The 20480-nt window shown below is 41.2% G+C and overlaps 2 protein-coding genes across 3 annotated transcripts; one reads left to right on the plus strand and one right to left on the minus strand.

The window, feature by feature from the left end:
- Window positions 1-387: 387 nt before the first annotated feature.
- metap1 (methionyl aminopeptidase 1) lies at window positions 388-15610 on the minus strand. Of its 2 annotated transcripts, XM_076974480.1 has the most exons (12): window positions 15440-15610; window positions 14271-14322; window positions 14072-14181; window positions 13882-13942; window positions 13029-13052; window positions 12412-12503; window positions 11834-11917; window positions 10192-10330; window positions 9692-9823; window positions 9377-9520; window positions 2746-2811; window positions 388-1438 (listed from the first exon to the last, which is right to left on the minus strand). In XM_076974480.1, the coding sequence occupies exons 1-12, from the start codon at window positions 15551-15553 to the stop codon at window positions 1272-1274; spliced, it is 1185 nt and encodes a 394-aa protein (XP_076830595.1). In that variant the 5' UTR covers window positions 15554-15610; the 3' UTR covers window positions 388-1271. The 2 variants fall into 2 exon arrangements, with proteins under 2 accessions (XP_076830595.1, XP_076830596.1); XM_076974481.1 differs by lacking the exon at window positions 13029-13052 and having other exon boundaries at window positions 15440-15607.
- A 386-nt stretch (window positions 15611-15996) lies between these two features.
- Window positions 15997-18138, plus strand: lrit3b (leucine-rich repeat, immunoglobulin-like and transmembrane domains 3b). Its single transcript, XM_076975189.1, is given in 7 exon segments — window positions 15997-16083; window positions 16573-17049; window positions 17247-17314; window positions 17793-17885; window positions 17887-17955; window positions 17957-18030; window positions 18122-18138. Coding segments are annotated over 7 exon segments (885 nt in total).
- The last annotated feature ends 2342 nt before the right edge of the window (window positions 18139-20480 follow it).

Consider the following 20480-nt stretch of genomic DNA (forward strand, 5'->3'; position numbering starts at 1 on the left):
TTAACCTTTAACCATCTACTGTGAAAATTAGATGGGCTCCAACTGCTAAAATTTTCCTCGATAAACACGTCCCCTTTTGCACTATTGATTTTGCCAGCAAACTATTTCGGAGGAAACTACATGGTTCTAACGGACAGCCACAGTTCTGATCAAACAACCTCTTAAGTAATGTGAGAGGTAATAAGAGAGAGCGAGAAAGAGATAGAAACAGAGAGAGAGGAAGGAGGAGTCTGTGAAGAGGCCTTGGTAGGTTTTTTTCCAAAAAGCATCACATCAATGCTGTTATACATTCTTTATGATATTTTAGGTTTGTATGAATCTTGTCTAGATTAGACAATCTCAACCATACATGGCTTCATAAACTCATAAAAAAATACCCAGAGACCATTCACAAGGAAAATATGCTTTAATTCAGCTTGAATGCAGACCACTGAAATTGATCTGACTAAGACAAAGACAAAGAGCACCAATGACCCAAACTCCAAACCTCCTGCTGTTAGATCCACCCTTCTGAACAGCTCTGTACCTAGCAATGCATCAGCCAATGACAAAAAAACTACCTTTTCAACAGAACAAGACAAAAACCAATGGGAGAGCGTTCTGCAACCTTTCGGCCTCTATATGGTCACAAGACTCCAACATAGAATCTTAGCACATTTTTCTTGCATGTGATCATATACAAATATGCCATAAAAGAGTCTGATGCTGGTAAAATCTAAAGACAGACATTGTTTTAATGTAGTAATGTTGTGAGGCACTCTTATCAGGATGAGAGAAAGAAAAGAACTGCAGAAATGTTTCGGTCTGTTTGGTATCATTTGGAATGACAGTTTCACATATGCTCACTGTCCACAATCATCTGGGCACGACCACATACTGTGTTCTAAATTCATACATTGCCCTCTCCACCAACGAAGTACACTGAAACAAATCAGAAACATATGGTTATGCCAGACTACACACACACACACACACATGTACACACACCTCTGCCTCCCAATCAGCCAGAGGGGGGACAGTACAGCAAGCAGGTCAAAGGTCATTGCCATCCAGTCTGGTCAATTCCAAGCTGAGCCATGTGACTGTTCAGACGACACATTCATAAATAAACAAATCGCCGCTTGTCGCCCAATTAAACGCTCCCGTCCCACACTCACTCAGCCAATCTCCTGCGCAACAGGGAACCCCAAGTGAGACTGGCTGATCTGTGACGCGGGCGGAGTGGATGTGTCCTCCACTGGAGGAAGGCCGTGTGGTTCTCAACGACCACTCTACATCTGAGACAGGAAGTGAGCGCGGCCGTTGTCATCAAGGCGACGCGTGAGGATGTCACAACCTCCCTCGGTCACCAAGAGTGTGTGTTCAAACTGGGCAGAGCGTTTACCGTCTCGTGTAACTGCTGTCCACCCATCAGGCCATGTCTCATCCTGCCAGCCACCTGCAAAAAGAAAAAAGGGTTTGGACTCATGACTTCAATGAATAAGCACGCGCACACACACACACGCACACGCGCGCACACACACACACACACACACACACACACACACACACACACACACACATCCAGCAGGGAAGGTTACGCTTGTTTAAAGACAGACAAATCAACAGGTCAATTTCTATCATCAGGGCTCTGACCTATATGACTCAAAGTGCCTTTTATCTAAATACATTGCTGGCTTGGGTTTGGCCATTGTAAAATACATTTACAGCCACATATAAATGTATTCGTATACACAAAATGCTCTTGGCTAGTTCATAAACACTGCTCGGTCCTGTGATTTAGCTCAATATATCCAACGTCTCCTCATTTGCAAATGTTTACAAAAAGCTGGTGCCTCTCTCCTTAGTCCGGAGCTTAAGATGGGCCACTCACGGGCTCTCAGGGATCTGCTTGGCCAAACAGAATTCACGACCTGCAAACTCCGCCCATGGACTCTCAGACCATGGTTCAGCAACCTCTCTCATGCTAGATTTGGATTGGTTTCTAAAGGTGAATGACTGTCCATATTTAAATAACGCTAAATTACATGTAAACAGTCACACTGTAGGTTGCATAAACTAAGCAGGCTGAATAAACATTGTGCTCCCTCTCTGCAGCACACGGTCACTTTAAGCTGTAGATGAAGTGGTCGATAGTCTGTCTGCCTTGAAGGCTAAGAATGGATGTCACATCATGTGAGATCTGCTTACACAGATGACAGCACTGGCCTAGCATACAACTTACTGCTCTCATTTTTACCAAAACCTACATTTCTGTTAGCACCGTGGCATTTCTTGTACCTCGAGATTGGTTGTTTGAGTGATTCAGCTTTGCCAGCCATATCCTTTATAAAGACGTGATATCTAGTTTCCAACACACACAGTGTAGATTCAACACAGTGAAAGGCAGAGAGTCTACAGCTCCATCCTTTTGTTGAATAAGTCCAAGTCTGCCCCATCTTGCCAAAATCAATCTCTGCTTTAGCTTGTTGGATCGTTTAACCGTCATGTCAAACTTACGGTGAACCTGGATGTTAACGTATGCCAGAGAATTTGACGGCTTAGCATAGCAGAGCCTCTAGGTGGTGATAAGTCACAATGTCTGTGTTTGAACGGTCAACAGCAATTTTTATGGAAAAACAAAAAACAAAACTAAACAACCAACAGCAGTCAGTATGGTGTTTTTCCCACTGTCATCAATCAGCGCGCCAGGCAAACATGCCCCCGAGACACGGCTAACAGGACGAGCTTTGATGAGACTCTTACCTTCACAGATCATGGGCTCGATAGTGAAGACATGGCCAGGCTTCATTACCCCCACAGCTTTGTTCTCTACACACACACACACACACACACACACACACACACACACACACACACACACACACACACACACACACACACACACACACACACACACACACACACAGAGAGAGAGAGACAGACACACACCTCAGGACCAGCACTGGAGCATGGGAAATGTTACAACTGTTCCAGAACATGATGCTTAGTAGGACATACAACCATGATTAATTCTGCCCACACTTACTGTGCACATCACAGTAAATAAAGTCACCCACCATGGATTTGTTCCACATATATAACTGGGGGTATTTTTCAGCACATGTTAACACAAAGTGTGCCATAGCTTCAAAGTTATGGAAATAAATGCAATTCTTATTGTTGTAAACGGATTACAAATAAAAAACAGTAAACTAATGATTGCATAAGTACACCCTTGCTTTGGCACACTAAATTGCAGCACAAGCAGCCAAATCTTCTCCTAATTATGTAATTGTGTGGAGGATTTTAGAGTACACACACCTTTGTCTCATGTTCCAATAGTTACTGAAAACATAGCTACTGAATGTTCTTATAACATATAAATCAAGAACATTCCAAACAGATCCTACACATGATACGTGAAGAGCAGGGCAGATTAGGGATGCAAATGATTAATCGACTTTCGATTAATTGTCGATTAAGACGTTACTCGATCAAAATGTATTAATCACGATTAATCATTAGAGAGCGCTCCTGTATTAACTTGAACAGAGCGTAAGAACGAGAGGTGAACACGTGTCGCGAAAGACCAGAGTGGAAAACAAAATGAAGCGGGCGAAAAGACGTGCGGTGTGGGACCATTTTGAAGCGTGTTCGGGAAACGAGGCAGAAACTGCGTAATCCAGAAAATCCCAAGGAGGGAAACTTTATTTTCCACGCAACTCAAACAATAGCACTGTTCTCTTCCCCTCCCCTGGCGCGCGCAGGCGCCGCTCTCCCAGTGTCACTTAAAGGGCCAAGTGCCTGTCTGTTAGGGAATTCGCTGCGAGGAGTAGTAGTCGCTACAATTTCAACATTGTTAATTTAGGCAAAGAAGTCAAATGTTCTGTGTGTAATGCGGTATTGAAATACAACAGTTCCACTAGCTCACTCAATTATCATTTGAACATCATGCATGCAGCTGTCCTGCATATCACCAGTGCACCTGGTCAACCTAAAATCACAGCTACACTGGGAAGGCGAGCGTTTTCGAAGCTCGCTACAAAAAAATACTAGTGAGCTAAAAACAAAGCTATCTACTGCTACTACTGTAGCCCTTACAACAGATTGTTGGACGGCTCTAACAACAGAAAGTTACATTACTGTGACGTGCCACTACACTGACGAGAACTGGCAGCTAAAATCTGCAGTGCTGATTACGACGAACATGTCGGATAGACACACCGCTGACAGTTTAACTGACAAGCTCAATGATGTTGTGGAAACTTGGGCACTCTCCGGTCGCGTTACAGCATGTGTTCACTACAAAGCTAGAAACATTGTCCAAACATGGGCTCAATACTATTCTGTTTAGGCTCTCTAATTTCTTCTTTTTTTAAAACTTTTTTTTTTATGTCTAATGTTTCAAATTGAACTGAGCCAGTCCTTAATTTATTCCTTTTTTAAAATGAAAGAATGTATTTTGTTATACCATAAAAATTTCCTCATGCATAATTACTTGAGCAATATATAATATAATACAATATAATTATCATAATATAATATATACTTTTTGAACAAAGTGTTTTAACTACACTGCTCAAAAAAATAAAGGGAACACTTAAACAACACAATGTAACTCCAAGTCATCCACACTTCGTGTTCAGATAGGAAGCAACACTGATTGTGAATCAATTTCAACTGCTCTTGTGCAAATGGAACAGACAACAGGTAGAAATGAGAGATTTTCAACTGATTTCAAAGATTTTTATTAATTGAGATCTAGGATGTGTTATTTTAGTGTTCCCTTAATTTTTTTGAGCAGTATATTTAGCTGATATTTTTAAAAGCCCTATTGAAACACTGAAATTCAGGTGAAAAACCCCGCTTATCGATTAATCGAAAGTCGATCGATAAGATCAGTCAACTAACGATTAATGAATTAATCGATAATTTGCATCCCTAGGGCAGATAGAAGACAAACCTCCAAGGTGATGAATACAGCGATTTAAAACATTGATAAAATAAGGAACAGCTGTGAATCTGCCAAGAAATGGCTGTCCTCCAAAACCTTACTGTCCAGGCGCAAACTCTAAAGCAATTACAGTCCTGCATTACAAACATGGAAGAAGCTTTACATGAGGCAATAAGAAGCAGAAGCATCTGGTTTCCGTAGAAGCATGTAGGAGTATATCGACATTTTTAGATGGAGATGTTTTTAAGAAGAATGTGGAAGTATGTGGATGCAGAAGTATGTTTCAGCAAACACATTCAGCTGATGTCACCTAGGGCTGGACAATATGAGCAAAATGTATTATCACAATATATGTATTAATTTCAGTCAATATTATATCATTCGATACCTATATGAACAATATAAAAGACACCGAAAACTGCCAAGAATGCCCACAACGAATGTCTGTACCTATAAATGTCTGAAAAATGAATGTTAAGTATTTGAAACATTTTCCTATATAACTATATTTACTTTTGAAATAAAAATTGTACAAATAAGTCAACTTTAATTTGTATTCAGCCTTCAAATAACCTATGAAGCACGACATCACTGTTGAATAAACAAACTCGTCGGCTTTGTCAATATTAATATCTTCCTTAGCTGAACCACTTCCACACCACAGAATTAATCTTTCCCAGAGATGTCATGTAACGAAGTACAAATACTTCGTTACCTTACTTGCGTAGTAATTTTGTGTTTCTATTACTTTCTGGAGTAATTATTTTTCGTCCAACTTTTTTAATTTCTACTCCTTACATTTTCACGCAAATATCTGTATTTTCTACTCCTTACATTTTAGAAATTGCATCGTTACTCCTTTTTCATTTTGGATTGTTCTCAATCTGGCTTGTCATCATTAAAAAAAAAAAACTATCCAGATAAATCACAACATCCAGATAGAGCAAATTTGATTGTGGTGGGATCAGAAGTATAAACATACACCACTCCCACACCCGATTGCATTTTGTACGATCAATTGCACAGGTCAAGTCACACTCCAGCAATGAAATAGCAGCAGACATGAGTAGCTTAGTATGAAGATGTTCATGGCAGAGGCTCGAGAACTCGTGCGAAATATCCCAACCAAGCACGAGGAGACTGGTATCCAAGAGTAGCCTATATCAAAAGCGCTCCATTGTAAGTTTTTGAAATATTTGTCTCGTCATCTGTGTACATGTGTTCATGGTAATAAATGTTTTGTCGTGCACCACTCCCTCGCTGTCCCACCTCACCACCGTGACTATTTTGTTTTAATAAAACTGCATTTTACTAAAATCCATTCATTTTAATTGACATATATGGGGCTGAAACAGTAACCTAGTGAATCTGTATTTTTTAACACTGACATTTTAAAATAAGATTAGTCATTATGGCTTTTAGAAAAATGTTTTGGGGGAAAGGGTGGTAGTGCCCTATAGGCACATTTTTGTCCTTAATGGCATTTTTCCCTTTATATTACTTTTACTTATATTACTTTAAGTAGTTTTGAAACCAGAACTTTTACACTTTTACTTGAGTAAAAGGATTGAGTTGATACTTCAACAGAAGTATTTTTAAAACCCTAGTATCTACCCAAGTAATGAATTTGAATACATTTGACTCCTTTGGTCTTACCCCATTTATCAACTATTTTGTCTGCTTTATTATCGCTCGTCGAAGTGCAACAGGTAGGACTTGAATGCAAGATCCACCGCAGAGACTTTTATAGTAGAGCGAACCCAAATGCCAGTCCATGGGAGAGGGTAGTGCTTAACCCAATGTAACAATAGATACAGGAATAGGACAGCAGAGGTGTATTCAACTAAGGATTTTTATAGTTGAAACTGATTAGACAGATTTTCCCTTTAGTCAACTAATAGTCAAATCAGGTTTTATTTTTTATAGAGCGCCTTAAACGGGACCCCGTTCTCATTCAGGACTTTTTTCCACTTAAAAGGAAAAACCTAAAACACTCAGATAAATGAATAAACATGGTAGGTTTGCTTTATTCAGATTTTATTTATTAAATTTTATTATTATTTTTTTTTACGTTAGAGAACATTAACAAAAAAAAGTCACCGTCAGTGTGCATATCGAACTTTGACAGGCACTGTGCAAAATGTCAAAAATATTTAAAATAAAATCTGCCTGCCTGAAAATATAAAAACAATTTGCAACACCAGAGCAAAAAAATTACAAGTAAAGGTTCAAGTAACGGGTCTAAAAAGCAAACAACAAGAAAAAATGTTCATAGGCCTACTTGCCGAGACGCACCGCGACGTGACGACACGACCGAATCGACAAACGGCTGAACAGTTTTTTTTTTTTCATCTTACCCGTTTTAAATGGTATGCCATGTTGGTTGCTGTCATGTGAAATGAAAGACATGGATGACATAACTTGCACTTTACTTTGTTTGATTCATCTTTATCTTTTTCAAAATACTCCCACACTTTTGAAGTTTTTTTAGTAGCCATTATAATCTCAGCAGACGCTGACTATCGTGTAGCGTGTTCAGCTCCGCTCATTTGGATTGTGCAACTGCAGGGTGTGATTTATTAATGTGTAGTAAGGAAGATGCCTATTGTTAATACGCACACATCTTTTAAAAATATTTATTAACAGAAATCAGGATGATGTTATTTGACAAAAGGCTATATATAACGAAAACAAAGACATTTAATGTAACAACTAATGCTTAGCAGCAACCTTGGGCACCCCCATGCAGTTAGAATGGTACATTCGACTAAGACGTTCATAGTCGACTAGGGGGTATAGTTGACTATAGTTGAATCAGAGACTATTGCAGGTCACCCCTATAGGACAGTAATCGTTATGCAGACGTGTGCACAACACGAGGCAACAAACTAACACTCACAGAGAAACTCGACGCGAAGAGAAAAACAGGGGAGAACGCGGAATAATCAACGTGAAGCGAAAACCAAGGGAAAACAAACCAAGGACGCCATGGGGAAGTAACTGGCTCTCTCAACAGGGATGAGGACAACGCAAAACCCTTCCCCAAATAACACAAATAAATGAACTGAAACCACTGATTGCGTTGACAAGGGGAGCCGTGCCACAGTCAGACCTGACACGAAGCTCGTTCAGTCACATTTGTATTGTGGTCAGCGGTACTCATTTTGCAGCTAGGACGTGTTACGTTGGAGACAAACCATAACTAGCATAGCCTGCTGTTGCTGAGCCCTGGCTGCGTGCACATCATGTACATCAGTCACTGCGTTTTGCTTTTTCAGTTAGGCTTGAATGCAATGAAGTAGCGGCAGCGCCCTGTTATGAACATTGTAATGTAAATAGCGTTTATCTAAATATTGAAAATGTGTTTAAAAATCATATCACTGTTATTGAAACATTTTCTATCGTGATATATATATATATATATATATATTGATATTGAGTTAATGTCCAGCCCTAATGTCACCCTAACCTTCTGCAGTCTAAAATGTCCGTCGACTCTGATCATGGCATTCAGACAGCGTTTTTGCCCCTGACACCCCCCATTTTAATCAGTCACTTTTCAGAATGGTGTAGTAAAAGATGATGTGACTTTTTCTAAAATAACTGACATGTCTTTCAGATCATTACCATCTTTAAGCATCACCTCATCCGTCAGAGAACATTTTGGACTGAACTATGTTCTGACTTGGACTATTACCATGGTGGTAATGAGACATTTGATTACAATTCCTATGGGAATTCGTTAAAGCTCATGTCCATTCCCACCATCACTATGGGAGTGGTTTTGTTCCCATACTCAATGATTACCATAGAAATCTGAGGTGGTTTCATTATTTCAATTCTGGTGCAGTTCATAGTTTGCCCACGGATAATAGGGGTTTTCTGCATTAGCGGGACTCTGCAGGAATTCTGCGAACTGACGAGACAGAAGTTATACTTTTAGAACTAAGCACTGTGTTCAGCAGAAACCCAACATGTCACAACTCACTGAGAACCTGTACTGACACCATCATACTGTAGGAATCCTTTGCTGCCGCAGAAACAAATAAACTCACCAATATAGAAATGTCTTGGAGGAAAACTTGCTGTAGTAAGCATTAGGATAGGCACGCAGATGACAAGACAATGACCAACAGGACAATGAACCTGAATCATACAGCAAAATCTACACTGCAGAGATTCAGATCCATAGAGGGAAAACCTCCTGCACAGGCACAGGCAAAGTCCAGATCCAGATTGTGACTTATCAAACGATATGCTGCAAATGCTGCCAACGGTGAGCTAGGAGGTGAGCACTTACGCAATCAAAAATTTTAAATGGGTCATTAACAAAAACAATTTTTTCTAGTTCGTTTGTACTGTCGAGCACTGACACAAGAACATAAAAATCAGCATGACCATGGCCTTTCATAGCTGCATGCGGTGTGTGCAGGTGCTCACTTGCGTAGTGTGGTACATTGGGCGCGGTGTGGAAGAGCTTGTGGATGCCGTGGCCACAGTAGCTCCGCACCACTGAGAAGCCGTTAGCCTGCGCGTGCTTCTGGATGATGTTCCCCAGCTCCCGATAACGAACGCCCGGCTTCACTGCACAGACGCCAAAGGCAAAGAACGCGTGTGAGCACGAGGCACAGCACTCCAGCTCAGCTCTGACCTCTAGTGGCCAGGGTGTGGGATGCACAACCTTTAACAGGGTTTAATAAAAAGTGCAGAGAGATGGGCTTGTTCTGAAACACAAGGCCAATGTGTCATGCTCACCTGCATCAATAGCTTGCATGAGACATTCATACGTGGTCTGCACCAGCCGTCTGGCTCCCTCATCCACCTCACCCACAAAAAATGTCTCGTTCAGGTCTCCATGGTAACCATTGTGGTAAACAGTAATGTCCACTGGAATAAGAGAACGTTGGTTAGAAGACAGAAACCAAAAAGGTCTTAATTCCAGATCAAAAGGTGCTGCACGGAACAGTTCAGGCAAAAACAGTGCATGCATCAGGCCAGGACAAACGTTCTAGAGCATTAAATGTGATGTCACTGGTGAACCAATTCACACTGTGGATCTACACAGGGCATTGATATTACAGCACATGAAGATTCACACAGAGCTGAACTTCAAGCTTGCCCTAAAGTCGCCAACACCGCTCTTATGACTATGACTTCAGAAAACGTCAGTACCTTTATTAGAAATGCAGACTAGCACCTGCTTTAAGACACGGTCCCATTTCAGAGGGCTGTGCGAATGTTTGGTGTGTCGGTACCGTTGAGAATGTCCCCCTCCTGTAGGGGGCGGCGGTCAGGTATGCCGTGGCAGATGACCTCGTTGACTGACGTGCAGCAGGACTTGGGAAAGTTGTAGTAGTTCAGAGGTGATGGGTAGCAGTTCCGTGTCGTGCATGCCTTAATCACAGGAACACAATTCATGCATCCACGTTTTAGCTTTTCTAGTTGTCTAAACCAAGGGCAAAAAGCTTTGCTGTTGCTTAGCAACCAGACAAGGCCTACTTGCGGCAAGTCGGGAGGCATCATAGGGATGAACTGAACTTAGGACACGTAAACGTCCTTTAACAGATCCTTTTAGTGAGCGGTGCAAGCAGGTGGTGGAAGGGAGTACAAAAAAAATAAGAATCCAGAACATGTAGTAAAATTGAAGCAAAAATAGAAACACTAATCACTTTCACTAATAACCTGAACCAGGCTGAATGTAAATGAACACATGCAAATGTGAAGTCTTGCTACTTCTTGTTTTGATGCTATGTCTGGGTTTATATCTTTGGGTGGCACAGAGGTACCGACAACTACTACCTATAAAACCACAAGCGATGTTTATTTCTTGTTATGAATATGCACACAAGTTACTGATTAAATAAATCCAGCTAAATGTAACATTTCTGAAAAGGCAGCCTAACAGCTTTAGGGGTAGTGATGAAGCCCTGTCCTCTGGCCGCTTTGGTCACAGGTTCCATGGGTCCAGTCCAGCAGGTTTTTGGGACTAGAACAGCACTGATTGTGTTGGCCTAGAGCCCAGAGCAGAACAGTTTCAGACTTTGGCACCAGAACCATGTGGCTGGAGAAGTGCTAATAACGTGTGTGTCGGTCCCGCCATTACTTGAATAAAAGTACAAATAAACTAATAAATAAATTCCAGTTCCACAAGAACTTAAGGAACACAAATAAAAGTAGATCTTGTTCAACTGAATGTAGACATTTTGGTATGCTTTAAAAACAAAACAAAAAAACAACAAAAAAAAGTTATAAAAACGTGTTAATCTATTGAAATGTCTTAAAGATTTCTTAGAAGCTTGTGGATTTTGCTCATTTCAAAATGCTGTTCGAATACAGCCATGAAGAAAAAGTAGACGGTGGGTTTACAGTGGGGAGAGTGAACAGGATAAGCAGGACCAGCAGAGGAAAGACACGCCCATAAACACACACAGTTCACTTCGTCTTCCTGAAAACGTTCTCACAGACTACTGCAATTTGTCCAGATTTCTAAGCCATTCTCAAATCAATATGAAAAAATTTACACTGATGAGTCTCAAACTGTTTACAAATGAGTAAATACTGAGGATTTCTGTCTGAGTCATCATACGTAGTAATTAAAATATGCTTTCATTACTAATTATTAATTACTAATGGGATTTGGACCCATAGTATTGTTAACCTTGTAAATCCTGTAAAGCACTTTGTGACAACATGTGTTGTGAAAATGACAAATTTACATTTATACAAATATATTTGATTAAATTAAATACTCTTAAGTTCATACACTTCCCAATTGTACTGAAGTAATAAAGTACTTCATTACACCATTGCAGAGAGCCTTAAAATTAGCAAAAGTAGTAGGACCTGATGCAGCAAGGCAGGGAGAGGAAGGAGGAAGAGGAGGAAGAGGGAACGTACCAGATGTACAGCATGATCAATCTCCTCTGTTGTCACTCCAGGCTTCACCATCATGGCAGCTATGTCCAGCACCTCCCGAGCCAGCTATAAAAGAACCATGGGTGGGCCAAAGTTCAAACCAGATCTACTAATTATTATGACATACAGGTTCATCATGCTTTGTTATCCATTTCTCACACCCTAAACCCTAACCCTAGATCTAGGGCTAAATACCCATAGCCTGAGTTCTAGGACTATTTACTGCCAGACTGCATTCTAAGGCTACTTACACTCACACCAAGTTCTAAGGCTAATTATCTAAACAAGTCTGGAGATAATCACCCTGAAAGAAACACTGCTGAATCACATACAGAAATTCTGCCTAAAACATGTGTGTAACTGAACCAGGAATCAATTCACTATTTCAAGAGGTGTCAATAGCAATGCACTTTGTACAGAAATAAAAAATGGTATCACTATGCTTCAGTTTCCTGTGTGTTAATAGTGGTTAATAATGTGCAAGCCATGATTGCTCACTTGCTAACAGCTGATTTATCTAAACAAACCTAAAATGTCACAAATAAAAGGTCCAGATTTACCTTACAGACAACTCTCATGCCCTCGATCTCTTCAGGATTGAGGATCTTAATCTGGGATGTTCCTTTGAGAGTCTGCTCTGTCTCAGACATCCCTGGTAGCAAACAACACAACTATAGTGAGGAATTAAGAGTAGACATTACCATTCTCTTTCCACACACACACACACACACACACACACACACACACACACACACACACACACACACACACACACACACACACACACACACACACACACACACACACACACACCTCTACTTACGAACAAGCTATACACAGCTGTACTGGACCTCACCATATCAAGACTCTCACTGTTGACTACTCTTAAGCAACCACTGCTGGCATTTGCACCTGGTCTGATCCATGTCTGGATCTCACTTCAAACACCTTCACAATGATAAACCACCGACGATTCCAGCAGTTACAATACCAGCCATGCAAAAACATACAACAGAGCCATGCTACTACACATTTATTAAACATTTTTCTTGCTCACATTATATTCTTCACACAGACAAACACACTCGCGCACACAAAGAAAATGCCCACTTCTCTCGAACAGAGACTTGTAAAAAGACACCAGCCTGACAAACACATGGGACGACGGTCTTCGTACCTGCCAACAACCCAACCTCTGCTGCTGCAGTGAGCAAGAGAAGAGCTTCAGATACACACTGCAGTAGCACACACACACACACGAGCACAAACATCAAAGCAATCGCACCACACACACAGAAGTGCTGGCATTCACAGAAGATAGACTGAACAAGTATGCATGGCACATACATTGTATGCATCAGATCCATCCACACTTGCATCCAAACTCACAACCACACCTGCAAGCCTTCTAACTCCTACAGGACACAACTACTCTACTCAATCTACACCTCGCCATTGGAAGCAAAGGTTTCAGTGGACAAGCCACAGACCGGGAGCTGGGCGTTAATATCCCACTTCATCGTAACTTACAGGCCGATTCCCCAGCTTCAGTTCAGGAGGAAACAAAACGGTGATCCATGAACCGACAAAGATGATATGTTCATCTTACAAGAATCAAAATTTCAGTTTGAAGAATACAGATCCTCCTTACACAGAAACTGGCCATCCATATTTTGACTGCATGTGGTGGAAAGTTAATCATGTCACTCAATATTCATGTTCATTTAATTACCATATCTAATAATAAAGCCCTACAAGAAACATTACAGAAAGCCACTGGAAGGTCAATGGATTAAGTCTTCTGCTTGCACTTCTCACTTCAGTAGCGGGATATACCACAAAAAAATTTATCTTTTAGTTTTGACTAGAGATTATAGTTAAGGTGAAGGAGAAGAGGAAAAGTCAAAATAGGGCTAACTGTGGGAAATAATGAGGTTAGGCTGGCCTGTGGGAAATAAGGGGTGTAGGCCGTCCTATGGGAAATAGCCAGTATTCGAATGTGATTGTGTGTGAAATTACTTCAGTCTTACCAAGTGGATGATCAGCATAATCTGGTCTCTGAATGTTCCCTGGAACAAGCCGCATGGGTGTCTACAGAGGCAATCACAAAACAGTTCAGGGCATCTCATGGGCATCGTTTGGTCTAATCCCTCCTCTTGGTTCTTAAATGGATGTCTGATTCAGCCCCCGAGTGTTTAATGTTTTTTCATTTTTGTATACCAGGGGATAATGAGGTCGCAGTTTGCCAGTATAGCGGTAGCCAGGCCAGGGATCTGTGTTGACTTCCCTTTCAACACAGTTCCTTCCCTCATCCTTCGTTTTGTCTTCCTCTGTTGAAATACCCAAAAAGCGGTAAGAGAAACAGTTCATCTGTAGCCAATAAAACATAGAAGACACTCAAATGAAGAATATCACATACTTGCTTTCTTGTGGAGTAGTTTATGGGTACTCCAGCTGCCTTTGAAACATTCCTTAAAACAAACAGGTGTTTATGTATGAAATGCTATATATTAATCTTAAGAGAGATACTCTACACGTGTGCTGCTACACCCAATTTATTTATATATATATAGAATGTAGATTAACTGATTTAACAAACCAACTTAAGAGCCATACAATTCATTACATCGAGTTACATCTGTGAAAAGGCCAAAAGTGACACTTCACTCCCCTAAATATCTTGGAGTACAACTGATGAAGTCGTGGTAAATGAAAAGGAGGACATGCTATTTATTAATCACCAAGACGCTGCGTTAGATATTGACGACAGTAAATATTAACCAAGGCTGTTTAGTGGTCACGGTGCACATTTTCTGCACCGCAAACGAAATACACGGACGCGTGTGTTCAACAGAAGCAAAGCCATGCAGTTTACTAGTTAGGACCCAATTTGTAGCTCTGCAACAGGTGGTGGCCACTCACTACCTGACAGCTAGAGCTCGAACAAGCAGGTCTACCAGAGTTCAGGCGCTTCCTTTCGTCCTGGGCACTTCATGCGATATTGTTTCTACTCTGTAAAACTGGAGCAAAGTTTTCTGAAGCAGAAACTCTGAATCTGAAGTAAAGGAGGCATCGGGCGACGAGTTATGCTTCGCCAGCACAGCCATGCCCTTGAATTCATTCCCCAAAATAGCTATAGCTAGCACTGCTGAACTTGCTAACCGACCGCCCGTACTGTAGCTAACGTTAGCCGACAGCTACATGTATTTTCCTCAGCCGTTCACTCATTCAGCCAGCGGTAGAGATCCTGTCATCCCGGCGCCTGCTAGCCTGCTAGCTATCGCATCACGTTCATTCAGTACGACAGTGCTAATCTGACAAGCTAACTAGTTATAACGTCAGAGACCACCCTGGTCTCCCGTCTTTCACGTTATGTGACGCCCCTTTCGAAAGCGTAAAAAAGCCGCTTTAAAATCCAAGACCAAGAAGTTCAAGACTGGCCCGCATTGTCATCGTTAGGTGCCTCGTTGAGACGGCTAGCCCAGCTAGCTAAGGCTGGGCTTCCCCGGTTCAATCCAGCAGGCCACTGAAGACTGGTAACGTGATATTTATGCACCACAAAACCGAGAAAGCTTCGTAGAATGCTACCTGAGAGCAGAAATACGAGCCTTGAATCCCAATTTTAATACAGGTAGGACACTGTAGTTTGGCTTCTTTGCTGCAACCATCCGTCTCACACTCCCGTGTTGCCACCGTCGCCATGCTTCCAGGAGAGGGGCGGTGGAGGGTTGTAGTCGCAGCGATGGGGACCTCGAGAGGGAGGGACTCGTGTGTAGCTGTTTCCTAAAATGTCCAACATTTCCATCTCATTTATCTGGTTACAGTATATATTTCTTTTTTTTTGTCAAGCATTCTTATCTGTAAAATATATGTATTTGCGTTAATATGGTGTTAATATTTAAATGTTTTTGTTTTAAGTGTTTTCATTAATTTTGCAGCATATCATAGACCAACACATTTGCATACAAATGTACAGTAGGAGCCATTTGCCCAGAAACTGGAAGAAGCAGTGATTGAACTGATTATTTTTTGGGTGATAAAATTTGATTTCAGCATTGCTTTATCCCTGCTTCCTAGAGCATGTGTGTGACTGCTGATTTGCTCTTGGTTATCTTAATGCCTGATTTACAACATCTGCAGAGATTATGGCAGTGTTTGGGAATGCCACACTCACACAGCAGTGGATCTACATCCCCAGCATATCTGACTCATCACTATGCAGATGTTCCACTGTATATCCCTGAGTATTCCTCTTTCTGTATATGTGGTTTATGCACTGTTTGCCACAAGCCTGTGTTGGTGCACATGCGACTTCCACAAAAGCCACACTGTAAAGGATCTCATTTGCATTGAAATGGGATATCCACTGCTCCTTTAATTGTTTATCCACTGCTCATTTAATTGTTTATTTATCCACTACTCATTTTTTTGTTATCCATTCTTTACCTTAAGCTCCTCTCTGCCTCTTCCCTCTTTGTTCATTCTTGCTGTGTGACTGTTTTATTCATGTAAATTGTAACTATATGTCCTCAGTTTCTTTCCATGAAAAATTTTTAGTGATTAACATTTTGTGACTTTTTGTGTGTATGCTACTTCAGCCAGCAGTGAGCTGCCATAATTACAGTAGGTTATGGTCACTGTCTCAAAGCACCTAGAGCAATGTATCTTATTATAGAATTTGGTGCTGTCTAAATGCAATGGTAACCATCAGTGAGTCTTAGCATGTCACTCTTGTCTTCTTCAGGACTGTGCTATGTAGGCATCCCTCTCTGACAGCCATCCCCGCCAATGTACCGGCTGACATGGTGCAGTTCCGCCTGAAGCGTGCCTCTGTTTCACTGGTTTTCAGAGAAGCTTATTCAAGTCTGCCAAACCTTGTATACCCTTGCCTTAATTCTTCCATCAGCAGCCTCCATCCTCAGAGTTTCACCAATCTTACTTCCTTTCATGAGCTGTGATTGGCTGCGAATCTTCTGTCCACCTTCCCCTTGAGAGGCACTGAGAGACATGCCCCGCCTGCATATTCCAGGAGTCCACGACTCCACGACAACCGCCTGTCATGAGTCCCCCCTCAAGCTGCACATTACATTGGCAATGTCACCTACCTGGACCTGTCAAGTAACAGGCAGAGTAGACTGCCAAATGACATGACCACTGTCTGGCCCCTCACGACTCAAAGTGAAACAAAGCATTCACTGGTTCTAAGACATTCCAACCAGTTAATCAAAATATATCTCTAGCAACCCTAGAACATTGTTTTACACACCAATCAAATATTGTTGACTATATCATTATATTATGGACTGAGTAGTAGTGTTTGCAGTTTACGCTAGTTGAAGTGAGTGAGGAACTGGACAGAGCTGCTGTGACATTGCTGTGTTGTCTCTGCTTACAGATAAGGAAGAAGAGGCACAGACACCAACACACTGAATCAGATGTCATCGCAATGACTGATATCACATGGTCATTAGTGTTTTATTACTGTACTAATTGCAGTTGTTCTGACCTAATCTAAGTAAAGCTTATACACATACACACACATGCTATTCATGTGGCATATGAGTTTACAGTTGAAGATTTAGGTCATTATGACATGATATGTAATGCCCCGTTAGTCAAAGTGATGTAATTAAGTAGTTTATTTATTAATTTATTCAGTCAGTCATTCATTTATTCCTTTATTCCTACTTTTGCAGAAGTTGATTGAAATAATTTAAATAACCTCAGTCCCAGTGCCAAATTCTGTGTCAAATGTGGAGCTTTTACATAAAATGCCCTGTATTTTAAAGACAGTTAAACTCATGCCCTTTAGTAATGGTAGTGGTCAAAGCTTTATTCCTCCTAAGTCTTTTCATTAAATTTATGCCATTTTGACTGTATCAGAAGGCTCTCTCTTCTCTTTCTCAGGCCTGCTGGATAACCCCTTTCTCGGCTAATCCAGTCTGGCTTGCAAAGCCACGGATTCCTCTCTTGTTCTGCTCTTTCTGATGTGTACTGGGCCTCCTGGCCTGGCTGAGGTCCAATTCCAGAGCATGGCGCTGCCATCAGCTGTTGGTGCTGACCTCTGCCACAAAGGTCATGGCCTTACTTGGGAGCAATGCGTTGCTGTGATGTCACTGGATACCCTACCCCCTCTCTCATCTGGATCAAATCAGCTATACCCAACCTCTGTAACACAGGTGCCTGCATACACACACACTGACAAATATCGTTGAGTGTTGTATTATATCCCAGTCTAACAGTATATTTTTGCTTATTACCTTCTTGCAGGTGTGTATGGAAACTGAGAAACTACCATGAAAGCTAAATAGCTGTGAGCACTTGTCAACATGACATTAAATATAACGAAAACTGCACAATACAGTATATAATTATAATAATTCTAGATATAATAGTGAACTTCAATAGCACAGCATATCACTTCTTTCCAGTCAGTGTTGCAAGCACTGCTCATGTCATAGAAGGAGCATCAGATCTTAACAGAATAGGGATTATGTGAAGTAAAGACTGCGGATGCATGCACAAGGCTTCACAATCTGTTCCTTGATCTTCTCTCTTCTTTTCTCTGTGGCTCCCATGTGTTCTTGAGGAATGTCCTCATATAGGACAATGCTGATCTGGGGTCAATCTAAATGGGAAATCATATAAGATTGCTGGGAAGTGTCGCTGCAGGGCTCAGACTGCAGCAGGGACCTCAGAGACCATCATCAGACTGAATGTGGTTGGACTGATCTGTAGAAAATCAGATTTTCTACCGGACAACGGCCATGCCCACTAAGGTGAGCCACTCCGAGAGTAAGAGTTGTCAGCTCAGCCACTCAGATCTGCCATTACTGGAGTTCTCACCCCTCATACGACATTCCAGTTCACTCTCATATCCATCATGGACAAGATGAAAAGAGACGGAGCAACAAAGCAAAGCTGATTATCTAGACTCTTCAAGCCAAGCAGCTCATAAGCCAGTTCCAGTCAACTCAACCCCCCCCCCCCCCCCAATAAAAATAACCATTTGTCAACATAAGGTTATTTGCCTCAAATCAAATTTGAAATTATAAAATTATTACTAGTATTAAAAATATGTATTTGCCAGCTGCTTTTACTGGTGTATATATACACAGTGCAAACTACTCTATGACCTCTAGAGGGCATGTTGTTGCTACTCATAGAAAGATTATATTGGTTGAATGAGTTTTATTATTGGTTATAAAAAATTACACTGAATAAAATGCATAATTAAAAATATGAGTGACCACATTTAATATTTATTTGTAATTATATATTCATAGTATTTAATTCTATGTATTCATTGATTGCAATGTTCATATGATATTTAAAACATACAACATGCTAAAATGAGGGCTACTGCTAACCCTGACCCTAACACTAACCATAACCCTAACCTGAATTCTAATGCTAATCCTAACCCTAACTACCTTGGAGAAATAAAAAAGGTGAGCCACTTCTCCGTTCTTGGTGTTTGATCATAAGAATTGTCTAGAGAGTAAAGGTGAAGAAAAAACAAATTTTTTTCAAACAAGGATGGTACACATTAATCAATCCATGGGCGAATGTTAGTTAACATCTGGCTAATTTTCAACTGTTGTACAGGCATCATTAGCAAGAAACAATTCACCACAAACTGTTCTATCTCCTTTATCTCCATATGGACAGAACATGTAACTTGACATAGCAACTAAGATATTAGCAAAAACAGGATAAATGCATCAGAGTAACAGTAAACAAGCTAAATCATCAATATGTAAAGTAGCAGGAGGAGGATAATCCCCGGTCACCATGGTGGCTCATGAAGGTTTATGATATGCTTACCTGATTAACAGTTTAACATTTCATTAGGCTCTGTTAATATGCAGAGTATATGTAGGCTAATGGTATTTAGAAAATGTACAGCTCTAAATGAAAATGCTATCTGGCTAAAAGTGCTTCCTCTAAATGAACCTTAACAACAAAACAAGTATCCAGAAATGTAATAGCATTATCCAACATCAGAAGATTTGGAGAGAAGCGCCGGTTAGGGCGTGAGGGCCCTGTGACCAACCGGGGCGTGGTTTTGTGTCGTTAACGGCCCAGTCGGTCCAGGATCCCGCCCAGGGAGGTGAGCTAATGTGTGTTTTATGTTTTGTGTTTCAGTTCCGGGACTGCAGGGGGTGTGTCCCTGCCTTGTCCCTGCCTTCCTGCCCCTTCATGTTTTCTGTGCTGCTGCTGTGTGCCACACATCCAGTGGAGGGGAGTACGGCTTGGTGGGGGGGGGACTGTACGGCGGGCCCCCTACAGGTCACCTCCGTCTACAGCGGCAGCTTGTCTGTTGTGGTGTTGTGTGCGTCCCTCAGGTGGGCGGAGCCCGTGATCCGTCTAACCTGAGGGTCGTTTGTTTGTCTATATATGTCTTGTCTTTGTACCAGTTGACCGCTGGTCATTATATCCTTCATTTGGATCAGTTCACGGGTTTTGGTTTGCGCACTATTTCAAAGTAATTAGTTATAGTCACTACTTGTTCAAAAAAGCAACTGAGTTAGTAACTGAATTACTCTATAATAAAAGTAACTCGTTACCAGGGAAAGTAACTATTTGCATTACAGTAAAAAAAAAGTTATATGCCAATGAATAAGGA

Source organism: Brachyhypopomus gauderio, chromosome 15 (genome assembly GCF_052324685.1).
Source record: "Brachyhypopomus gauderio isolate BG-103 chromosome 15, BGAUD_0.2, whole genome shotgun sequence".
Classification (NCBI taxonomy): domain Eukaryota; kingdom Metazoa; phylum Chordata; class Actinopteri; order Gymnotiformes; family Hypopomidae; genus Brachyhypopomus; species Brachyhypopomus gauderio.